This window comes from Centropristis striata, chromosome 20 (genome assembly GCF_030273125.1).
Source record: "Centropristis striata isolate RG_2023a ecotype Rhode Island chromosome 20, C.striata_1.0, whole genome shotgun sequence".
Lineage (NCBI taxonomy): Eukaryota > Metazoa > Chordata > Actinopteri > Perciformes > Serranidae > Centropristis > Centropristis striata.
This window is the reverse complement of record NC_081536.1, coordinates 24784753-24797229: the sequence shown is the minus strand read 5'-3', so window position 1 is coordinate 24797229 and position 12477 is coordinate 24784753. Positions and strand designations below refer to the sequence as shown.

At 38.7% G+C, this 12477-nt stretch overlaps 1 protein-coding gene across 2 annotated transcripts in view; it reads left to right on the top strand.

Moving 5' to 3' along the window:
* The first annotated feature begins 878 nt into the window (after positions 1-878).
* The window catches only part of vps8 (VPS8 subunit of CORVET complex), a 79525-nt gene continuing 67926 nt past the window's right edge, over positions 879-12477 (top strand). For both annotated transcript variants that reach the window (XM_059358964.1, XM_059358965.1), the window contains exons 1-6: positions 879-984; positions 3606-3674; positions 8540-8670; positions 9748-9844; positions 11106-11138; positions 11851-11905. In XM_059358964.1, the coding sequence (XP_059214947.1) occupies positions 913-984; positions 3606-3674; positions 8540-8670; positions 9748-9844; positions 11106-11138; positions 11851-11905 (457 nt within the window). In that variant the 5' untranslated portion in view covers positions 879-912. The remainder of the gene's footprint in view (positions 985-3605; positions 3675-8539; positions 8671-9747; positions 9845-11105; positions 11139-11850; positions 11906-12477) is intronic.

Genomic DNA, 12477 nt, shown 5'->3' with positions numbered 1-12477 from the left:
GTTTCTGTGGCTTATCTAATTTTCTTTAAAATGTGATGCTTGCTGTGGTTTTCCTGAGAGCAGGTTCTACAAAAGGAGACGTGTGTCTGTCAGAGTCAGACAGGTTTAGTCTTTGAAGGGTTTCTGGACAGTCTCAGTATTCAGTGTCATCATGGCTGGACACCTGCTGCTGCTCATCCTCATGTGGGGGTAAAACCTCTTATCTTATTGATTCTTGTGTTAAATTATTTTTAAATGTTAGTCCTTAAATGTTAATAAAGACTGTATATTGTCATCTGAATGTTGTGGCATATTTGACACACTTTCCAATTTCATTCGAGTTATTGATAACAAATTGTTTTTATTTCTCTCATTTACACATTGTTTTTCCTGATACCTTTTATGAGATGAAAGCATACAGGCTTGAAATATTTCACTCTATGTGTAATGAATCTATATAAGAGTTTCACTTTCTGAAATAACTGACAAAAAATATTGAACTTTTTCCCGATATTCTAATTTTTTTTAGATGTACCTGTATATGACCCAATACAATACATCTTTATTATCCACCATGGTGGAAATTTGCCTTCGGCTCCACGTAAAGATACAGAATTTCATTAAAAACATACAGCAGTTGAGAATGCAGTTAAAACATAGAATAAGAAAAGAAAAAGACAAGTAAGAGCAGTTCAAAGTTAGTGCATCACTTGTATTGAGGAGGCGAGTAGCGTTGGGTTGGGGCTATTTGACTTGAACTACTGGAAATGGGCTTTTCACCATATTCTAATGTATTGAGATGAACCTGTATAGGCAGTTTTGCAAAAAAGAAAAAAAATGCTGTAGGTTTATGTGTTTAAGTACTTTATTTTGAAAATATTAAACCGGAAAATGTAATTTCTGAGTTCCTGCCAGAAGCGACGGGACGCAGAGATGTCGGAGTCTCCGGACGCCAGCAGCCTGCTCTCTGCCTCCTCACAGCTCAACCTGGTGGAGATGGACGCGGTGAGACACTGTCATTTATAATGTTATGACGACGGAAGACTTAAGAGAGAAATAACTGTTGCACCAGTCTGTTGTTCTCCCGTCGTCGACACAACATGAACGTCTTCCACAGCGGTTTCCTCTGTTATTGTTGACACTAGCAGCTGTTGACAGGTCCAGAAGAGCTCAGACACAAGTCCTGCATCTCTCTCAGAGATGGCCACTGTAAGGAAGGCTGCCTTACAGAGTTTTATACTCAAATGTCTGCAGTCACATAAAGAGAGAGAGAGAGAGAGCCGCGGCAACGGATGTTCAAAACGCTTCCTCGTCATGTGATTCACGTCCCCCGGTGCCTGTCTCAAACTATGCCCAACCATCTCTCCCCCCTTCACTGGAGGGTCCGCCATGTTGAGCACCATCCCAAACCAGTTAATCAAAGGGAAGTGAAAGTAGCATATACATTTAAATCCGCCCAACAGCGAGCTTGGACTACGTGCAACGCTCGTTGTGTTCGTCATGAAACACGCTACGCACAAATGTTCCGCGCGACTACCCGTCTTAATAATGCTGGGCTTCCACCAAAAGATGTCCCCAGTCCCGGGTGCTTCCCATGTCGTCTATTTCGCATTCCTGCGTCCCTCACTTGCGCCGTTCACTTGCGTCTTAGTCCCGCCCACCGGGGATGCATGGAGAGATATACAGAAATATACATCATAGACTGTATATTTTATACAGTCTATGATGGAGAGACGCAAGTGAGGGAAGCGAGGAGAGAGGAAACGATTCCCTCCGAAGCGTCACGTGAAGCGACGTCCGTTTCTAATGAAGGCGGCAGCAGATCACAGCTGGATCAGCTGTCAGTCACTTTAACAGCTGGAGACATGCACTAATAATAATAATAATAATAACAATAATAAGTGTTTTCTCTGTTTAACAAACACCTGCACATGAATAACAAGCTGCAATGTGTATTTATGCTGTGGACTGTGTCCAGCTCAGGGGCACAGGAATGCCTTTATATTATTTATTTATTATTATTTACTTCTGTATATATTAGGACGGCGTATTAGGGCCAAGTATGAAAAAAAAACGGACCCAGGGGAGGGGGGTAATACTGGTCCATGCCTCACTGGGTCCGTCCGGTGACACAAATGCAAGCACACACACACACACACACACTCACTCACTCACTCACTCACTCACACACACACACACACACACACACACACACACACACACACACACACACACACACACACACACACACACACACTTCTCACCCTGGCACGCGTAAAGACGCATCACATGAGAATGCCTGTGAGGAATGAAGGCTGGGAAAAATAAACCTGCTGCTGTGAAAAAAGTTTAGACGAACGTTACACACTGTAACTGTCAACAAGGAGCAGAGGATGTCTGAAAGACAGCGCTCTGTGTGAATGCGAGGAGGAGGGGAGCATCAGTCGGATCACTCATAAACAATCACTCTGATAAAACACCCAAAACAGAGCGAGTGATGGAGAAGCGGAGACATCCCGCGGGTAGAAATGAATGAAATGTGGTGATGTAGAACCATCACTTCTTGTTATGTGTTTTTAATCATGCCATGATGGCTGGGTCCCTCTCCCCTGGGTCCCTTATTATTTTTTCATACATGGCCCTAATACATCGTCATAGTAGACGATCCTGGTGATAAATTAATTATTTAATATCCCAGAACATGATTGTGTCCGCTGAACACCGGCCAATATTCTATTAGGTTAGATGATTAAGGTAAAATGTAAATTATGCCTCTCAGCAATGATCAGCCTCGCGTGGGACTGATGAAAATGACAAACAATGTAAAAGTGTTTCTTGCTGACGGACAGACTCTCATACTCTCTACTGTTTTTTTTTAAACTTTAATAATATCCATAATCTGTATGGTGGAAAAAACAGATCAGGAAAAGGAAAAAAAACTTCTTGAGAGATCTTTCTCTTCATTTATTATAAATGCAGAAATATGTTTGTGGTGTTTTTGTTGTTCAGAGTCACAATAAAACCGATTTTAACTACATGGTGAATCATATAAATAAAATATAAAACTTGTGGTGACACACATCCGTGATCTGTCTTCACTCCGGTATCAAACTACAGCGATGTTGCGATGTATAATATCATTCCGATCAGCTGCTGCGTCTATTCAATAAGTCAGGGGGCGGGGCCACCGCTAAAAGACTTCCACATAGGTTGCTCTCGTGTATCCTCGCTTGTGCCTCCTCCGATATGCCTCCTCTATCCTCTATCCTCCGAGCACAAATAAGAGCTTTGGGACGGTCGTAAAGAGGGTGCCCGCAAAAGAACTTCCGGTTCAAGCGAGGATAGAGGACGCGAAAATTAAAAGCTTTGGCATGTACCCCTAAGTCTTTAGTAAATCTAGGAGTTTTACTGGAGTCACGCCGCTCCCGTCATCTCCATCGTTAAGTCCAACCCTCTATCGTATCGTAGCCTCAGCCACCAGTATGAATGTGTGTGTGAACAGGTGAATGGGCGTAGTGTGTAGTGTAAAGCGCTTTGGATAAAAGCGCTATATGTGCTCTCCATTTTCCATTTAGATACTGCTCTCTAAACCTTTTGTGTTTTTTTTTCCATACTTCTGTTTCCAGATCGATGATAAGGAGTTTGACATTCCCCAAGTGGACACACCTCCCACACTGGAGAGCATCCTCAATGAGGTGAATACGTGTTCTTTGATTGCTAACACTGTGCTATACATGGTACACACACGGTCAACGTGTAACAACAAATTTTTCAAAGGAATCCACTTTTAGATGCTGCCCCACTTCTCTAAATCTCTCTCTCTCTTTCTAACTTCGATGCAATGGCTAAAAATGTATTGACATTCAATCCTATTTCAATACCACATTGAAAATTAAAAGAAAGATTACTTTAAAAGACAAATATAAGAAGGTTATAATGTGACAACAATGACTTTCCTTTTCTTGGCTAGTGGCATAGAACAGGAGAATCATGGTGGTAAACAATAACAATACTTCACCTTATGTACATTAATGAAAACAAGGATTCTCAAGGTACTGTACATGTTTCAAAGCCTCTGAGATTGTCACACATCCAAAAGGCATTAGTTGTAGATCTCTGCACTAGCTATCTGTTGTGTAAATCCACACTGGTAGTAGATGTTGTGCAGGAAGCATGGCAATGTAACCACAGTCTGTCATATGGAAAGTTGTTATGGAAAAGTCAGGAGACAAGTCGAAGTTGTTATGTGCAGTGGATGATGAAGACAAGCTAGGTCAAACAACAGAAATAATTGTAAAAATTACAAAATTTCCTCAGGGGAAATTCTGAAAGGGCCACGGGGGCTACTGCCGGTGTGTGTCCACTATGATGAGATGCCGAATGTTCCGGAACGGAGGTGGACAGATTGGAATTTCTGGCCTCAAACAGAAAGCATTTTTGGCAAAACCATAATACCTATCATTGATCCGACTTCACTCTGAGTGTCCTGGGTTTTTCCTGAACGTCTACATATGTTTGTTTTTTTAAGAAAAATGAAAAAATAGCTTTGTTAGAGCGATCTAAAAAAAACTGTTACATCTCCCTTTTTCAGAAATCTTCCTGCATTTTTAATATGGGAGCTGTTGATGTGTGTTGGTGGCGCAACTGTGCGTCCTACACCCAAACTATAACTCTGACAGCTTTACAAGAGGATTGTGAGTGAGAAGACAAATTTTCCTCCGTTTCTATGTATAAATTATTTCTGTAGAGTGGAATTTGCACCCTTGAGCGCAGTTTTCAAATGTATTTTTTGACAATTTTTTCTCTCCCTCTACACTCTTGCGATGATGTCACACACTGTGACACAAACATACTAGGAAAAACTAGGAAACAAATTGAGAAAAAAGTCTAGAAACATCTAGAAAAGCTTTAGAAAAATTTAGAGAAGGATCTAGAACAACCTAGAAGGTGATATTAAAAAAAATCTAGAGATCTAGAGCTTTTCTCGATTTTTCTTGATTATTTTCTCGATTTTTCTTAATCCTCTAGATTTTTCGAAAGCATTTCTAGATATGTCTAGATCTTTTTCTGGATTTTCTAGATATTTGTTTTCTAGATCATATTCTAGATTTAAAAAAAATCTTTTTCCTAGTTTTTACAAGAGCATTTATCTAGAAAAATCTAGAAAAGATTTTGAAAAATTAAAAGGATCTTGAAAAATCTAGAAAATGATCTAGAAATGCTCTTGTAAAAACTAGGAGAAAAATCTAGAAAATCTAGAAAATGATCTAGAAATGCTCTCATCATTTTCTAGATTTTTCTAGATTTTCGAGATTTTCTTCCTAGTTTTTACAAGAGCATTTCTAGATCATTTTCTAGATTTTTCAAGATCCTTTTAATTTTTCAAAATCTTTTCTAGATTTTTCTAGATTGTTCTTAATCTTTACTCTAGATTTTTCTAAAGCATTTCTAGATTCTAGAAAAAAAATCTAGAAAATCCAGAAAAAGATCTAGAAATATCTAGAAATGCTTTCAAAAATCTAGAGAAGGATCAAGAAAAATCGAGAAAATAATCAAGAAAAATCTAGAAAAGCTCTAGGAAAACTAGGAAACAAATTGAAAAAAAGTCTAGAAATAAATAGAAAAGCTTTAGAAAAATTTAGAGAAGGATCTAGAAAAGTCTAGAAAGTGATATTGAAAAAAACCCTAGATCTAGAGCTTTTCTAGATTTTTCTTGATTATTTTCTAGATTTTTCTTAATTCTCTAGATTTTTCAAAAGCATTTCTAGATATGTCTAGATCTTTTCCGGATTTTCTAGATATTTGATATAGACCATATTCTAGATTTTTTAAAATCTTTTTCTGGATTTTTTCCTAGTTTTTACAAGAGCATTTCTAGACCATTTTCTAGATTTTTCTAGATCCTTTTAATTTTTCGAAATCTTTTCTAGATGTTTCTAGATTTTTCTTGATCCTTCTCTAGATTTTTCTAAAGCATTTCTAGATTCTAGAAAAATAATCTATAAAATCTAGAGAAGGATCAAGAAAAATCTAAAAAAATAATCAATCTAGATTCTAGAAAAGCTCTCAGAAGAACTAGGGAAAAAAATCTAGAAACATTTTTTTTTTAGAAAAATTAAAAGGATCTCACAAAATCTAGAAGATGACCTATAAAAAATCTAGAAAATCCAGGAAAAGATCTAGAAATATCTAGAAATGCTTCAGAAAAAAATGAGAAGGGTATTAGATATTTTTTGTTTATTCTGGAAAGTCTTGACAAGCCAAATTTTAAATTAATTTAAACAAAACACAACATAAATCACCAATTGACAAACACAGTTAAAAAAAAAAGAAAAGAAAAAGAACAACAACAATAAAATCACAAAACCAACCTAAATAAGTAAATAAATAAATAAATAAAAACTTTAACGCATTAAACAACATTAAAACTAAACTAGTCACAAACAAACATCAAACATAACTAGAAAATTTCCTCTGGGGAAATTCTGAAAGGGCCACGGGGGCTACTGCCGGTGTGTATACAATATGATGAGATTCTTCAGAGAACTATGCCCTTTAAACTCAAAAAGTGTGTTTGTGTGTGTGTGTGTGTGTGTGTGTGTGTAATTAAAATCACATAAAGTTATGTGTGTGTGTGTGTGTGTGTGTGTGTGTGTGTGTAAGTGTGTAATTAAAATCACATAAAGTTACCTGTGTGTGTGTGTGTGTGTGGGTGCGCACGCACGTGTGCGTGTGCGTGTGTGTGAAGTATGTGTATGCATATGTGAGGAGTGTGCTCGCTTACACGCATGTGTGTATCTGTAACTGTAATCACATCAAAGATCAAAGGCAATCAGATCAAAGCAATCAACAGAATTAACTGACACCTGCCAATGTCCCGGAAGAGTGACAGCAGCCAGAGGTGGACAGAAAGCATTTTTGGCAAAACCATAATACCTATCATTGATCTGACTCCACTTTGAGCGCCCTGAGTTCTTCCTGAACGTCTACATATGTTTGTTTTTTTACGAAAAATGAAAAAATAGCTTTGTAAGAGCGATCTAAAAAAACTGTTACATCTCCCTTCTTCAGAAATCTTCCTGCGTTTTTAATATGGGAGCCAATGAGGCTGTTGGTGCATGTTGGTGGCGCATTTGTGCGTCGTACGCCCAAACTATAACTCTGACAGCTTTATCAGAGGATTGTGAGTGAGAAGACAAATTTTCCTACGTTTCTATGTATAAATTATTTCTGTAGAGTGGAATTTGCGGCCTGGAGCGCAGTTTTCGAATTTATTTTTTGACAATTTTTTCTCTCCCTCTATACTCTGAGCGATGACAACACATTCTGTGACACGAACATTCCATCAATGCACACCCATTATAATCTCAGAATTTCTCCAAAAATTATCATAGTCATTGAACAGGGATTGATAAAAACTATATGACCTATCGAAACGTGGATTAATACACTGATACACAAGACTTGTGTCTACTGTTTAAAGTTTAAATGGAGTCTCTAGGTGAAATTATGCCAGAGAAGTAGACGTTTAAAAATCTCCAATTATTGTTCTTTTTCGCTCATTTTTTTCGGCCATCCCATTCATTTCAATGCAAAATTTTGGGCAGTTTTCGTATTCTGTAGAGAAAAGTAATAGCACACCGATCCCGATCAAACCGCACGTTTTGATATATGATTTGTCCTGCAACTCTTCAAGTTGTAGGACTAGTAGCGGGACGAAATTGCGTCCGGAAGAGGAAGAAGAAAAAATCCACAGCTATTGCTGAATGGGACCAGTGCTCGGTGCGATTGCCCCGTGGCCCTTATAAAAAAACAGTTGTTAACATTGATTTCTGATAGTTAATAGGTAGGAGGAGGGTTATTGTGTGGCCATACATATATGCTGATAAGCAAATCAGCAGACAGACAGACAGACAGACAGACAGACAGTAAATGCTATAGATGGTTGTGTGTGTGTGAAAGTGTGTGTACTTTATATTTTTAAGTGCTTGTATATATGTGTGGATATTTCAGGGGGATAAAAGAGGTGTGTTGCAAAGTTCTGTGGAATTGGGATCAGGCATTTGTAGAGGTGAATGTTTTAATAAATGTAGACCAAGTTTTGTTGAATCGGGGTATATTGTGATTAATTGATGCTGACATTTTGAGAGATTTGGTCTATTAACAAATTCTTCCAGTGTGTGATGATCAGTTTTCTTCTTGTTTTCCAGTTTAAATAACATCATTTTTATTGAGCTGACACCATCACAAAACCTGCAAAATTTTCAACCTGAGCAAATGACAAGTGTCAAGGCAACTATGTGGGCATTGCAACAGTGGTCGTGTCCACTGCTGTTAGAGAGAATAAAGAGCAGAAAGTGCAGCTGGTACCTGTGTATTGATACTATTTTTGACACTTATACTGACAGTGGTTTGATATCTGGTTAACATAATTGTTCGTTGACTCCTCCAGTGTGGATGAAGGATAGCTTTCTAGCTGAGGTATATTTGCTTTATTTTTTGAGTGTCTTGCTAAGGTGTGTTTTTTTTTTGTTGTTGTTTTTTTGTGTGGTGACTACAGTTGGAGGATGAGGACGAACCATTTGTGTTGGAGGATACCTGTGTGTTAAACACAGACAACATGGACGCTCACTCCTGTGACACCTCGTCTCTGGCCAGCTCTGACAGTGGAGACCCAGCACACCTCAAACGGCAAGAACACACCCAACACACACACACACACACACACACACACACACACACACACACACACACTTATTGAAAATTTCAATTACAATACTTTAATGAAATACACACCAAAATACATGCCATACACACAAATATTTTAAATTTAAAATAGATTGGCATTTGTCATTTTAATGTTGAAGATGTAAGCTTAAGTTAGAAATATATTGTATTTAAAACCTTTGTGTATGAACAAAGACTAACTGCTTTAGTCTGTAACAATTGTGCTACTTGCTCAGTTCCGCCATTTTCTGTTTGCACACACGTCACTTTGGTCATGTCTGTACGGAGAGTTTAGATTTAGTTTTTTTAATCTTACAGTCTGGTTTAGAACTTTTTTCTCACAATGTGACGAGACATGAATTTACACATCTATTTCACTCAGTCTGTTGTTTAATTCATGCAACTTTTGTTTTGGAGGGAACCCTTTTATTGAAAGCTAAACATGTATAATTTAAGAAAAGTGTGCAAAAGTTTATCATACCTTTGTTCATTCATTTGTTCTACCTGTTAAGACAAAAAAAAAACACATTAAATGCAGTCTAAACCTTCTGCTGTGGTAAAATATATACTTGCATCATTATCTAGTTACTTTATCTCCAATTTAATTTTTAAAATTTTAGCTTTTTGTCTCCATATGGAGTTTTTGGTTTTCAGTTCCCATAAGCATATGACGCTTGTAGATGGAGACAACATCCTGTAAAAGAAAACGTGTCAAAGAGTAGCTGATTATGTAGTTGCCAGTTATTATTTAATTTCTCAGTTTCATCATTGCTTGCTGCAGTAGTTGTTCCAGCTGTGTCCTGGCTCTGTTAATGGAGCAGTATTGTCTGTTATTGTGACGTCACTTTATATTCTCCATAAAGCTCCAACAGCATCGTTTGCTCGGCCGGCGAGGAAATCCCACCCCTGATCTATATACACTCTTGCCTTTGCATGTACAAGGTCATTAAAATGGAAATTGGCTTCTTGTGTGTCTGTCTGATCCGGGTCCACGTTTACCTCTGTTTGTGTTTCTTTGTGTGCACATGTACATGTGTGAAGAAAGAGGAAGGCAGTGGATCTGAATGAGACGGTTCATGGGTCTGTTCTTCGACACAGCCTGCTGAAGGGCATCTCTGCACAGATTGTTTCTGCTGCGGTAAGAGAGAGAGACACACACACACACACACACACACACACACACACACACACACACACTGGACTATACCCATCTTGATGTTTTTGGCCACTAGTAAAAAAAAAAAACCCCACTAAAAACAAGGCAGTTGCAGCTGTACTGCAGTGTTGAGTACAAACTGGTTTACTAAAGCTTATGGTAACCTCTTGGCTAGAATAATTACAGTTGTGAGAAGAAGTATGTGAACCCTTTGAAATGGCCTAGTTTTCTGCATTAATTTGTGATCTGATCTGCATCTTAGTCCCAAGTATAGACAAGCACACTGCTTAACCTAATACCACACAAACAATTATAATACCAAATTTAGGATTGATCAAGTTAAATCCAGCATGTTGGGGATACTGGCGATACCTCGACTCTAATCCAGCATGTGAAAATTTGGGACAGATTGTATTATGTAAGTCAAGTTACAACAGCTTCCTGTGTAATAGCGAAACTTGCAAGTTGCCTGCCTCGCCACGTCAACATATTGAGATTCTGATGACCAAAGTTAAAATGAATTTGCTGAGTCCTCTACAAGGATTTTTAAAAAGTTCCAGACCTGTAAAGTGCCTACAATGACATGTTTACACATTAACTTTGACATCAGGTCTTTTTAGGTGTTGCTGCTAAAAAGGATTTTATTGTTAATGAAGTCTTTACTACAGTCCTTCTGGGGTCTCATGTATCAAAGTGTGTAGCTTTCATAATGAAAGATGGCGAACTCCCAAAACTAGAAAAGGACCTACACAAATTAACTTCTACATGTATCAGGCTGTGCAAAAATTGTGGAGATAGCAAATTATATAGACTTAAGAAAATGTACAATCTTAAAAAATATACAGATGTCAACATACTATTATTGCACAAGTTAGCAGCAGTACGCAGGTGAAATGTAAAATATAATAATAGATGATAAAAATCATCTATCCCCTTATATTTAAAACGGGTTATTGAGGGTGGGAAAAACAGCATTTTCCTCTAAAGAGCTATAGATTGTTAAAACAATGTAAGTTGGGCTTACTTTTAGTTTAGATATAAAACACATTTTAAATGGAGCATAAAGACACTAGTTTCTGCCAGGTTCACGTTTCATACATGTGGCGTGTGGGATAACAGCGTAAGCAAAGTTTTTGTACGTACGCAGCGTTGATACATGAGGCCCCTGATGTGTACATATGTTGCAGTAGAGTAATGCTTTATGTATGCAAGTATGATTAATGCATTTATATATTTTCCTTAGGACAAAGTGGATGCTGGACTGCCAACTGCTATAGTGAGTATGAGCTTATTGATGAATTCAACTGAATACAGATTGTGGTATTGTGTAAAGGAAAATCTGGTAATAAACTCTATCAATGTGACTCATGATGACAATCCCGATGCACCGCTCAAACGGGGAAGTTTAGCCGACAGCCTTGAAGCCAGTGGCTGTTGTTTGCGGAAGCCAGATAAGATTGGAATTTGGACTGCAGGCGAAAGTGGCAGCGATGTCCCTGCTGGTCTCTGGGTCGATCCAATCGCTTCTCCAGGGTCGTCACACGCTCCAAGATTTTATCCACGGTGCGGTTTGTGACCACAGTCTGAGTTATATTAGCAACCACTATTGTTATAAAGTACAACCACAGGCTCTTGGTTGTTATCGTAATCGCCTTGGAGCAGCTGTGGCTGAGTTGGTAGAGGGGTCGTCCACTGATCAAAAGGTTGCCATGTAGGCTGCCATGACCATGGCAGCCTACATGGCGATGCTGAACCCCAAATTTCTCCTGATGGTGAGTTCATGAATTCCCAATGGTGGCGTTTAGGGTTTCCTTGGCCACTGGTATGAATGGGTGAATGAGCGCAGTCTTTGAGTGGTTGCAAAGACTAGACAACGCCTTCACCAGCCGAGAATGTTTGATATTGTTTCATGGTGTTCGTCATGTACTGTACTGCTTTTCCTGACTTCCCCTGATCAATGCTAAGCTGTACATTTCTTCTGTGTTCAGACAGTGTCGGGTGTGATTGCTGTAGGCACGTCTCATGGTCTGGCTCTGGTTTTTGGTAAGTCTAAACTTGATAACGCTCCTTATATATACTGGTGTAAATTATATTTTCCCATTTTTTTTACATTTACATGGAATGCAAATATAACAGAGGCAGAGCATATAAAAGCTAATTAGGTGAAATTACTATCTATCCATTTCCATCCATCACTTTTCTTCTGCTTATTTGGGGCTGGGTGGTGGGGGCATCATGCTGAGCTAGGTACTTGATGTCCCTCTCCCCAGCATTGTTTTCCAGCTCTTCCTGGGTAACCCTGAGGTGTTCCCTGAACAGACAAGATTAATATTCTCTCCCGCGTGTTCTGGCCATAGACTGTATATAAATAATGGACGTCGTCACCGTGACGTCACCCATTGGTTTGTGGACTACCCGTTGGAAGCCTCGAGTTCAGCGTTACACTCATCGACATCTTGCGTCGCCATCTTGCATCGCCATCTTGTTTTTGATACGCGGAGCAAACCATATTTGGACTGTGGAGAAGCGCGAGGGATCTGACGACACTGACTACATGCCTCTCTACACCGGCAAGCCGACTGAGAGAAGCAATTGCTAATTCATGTTAGCATTAA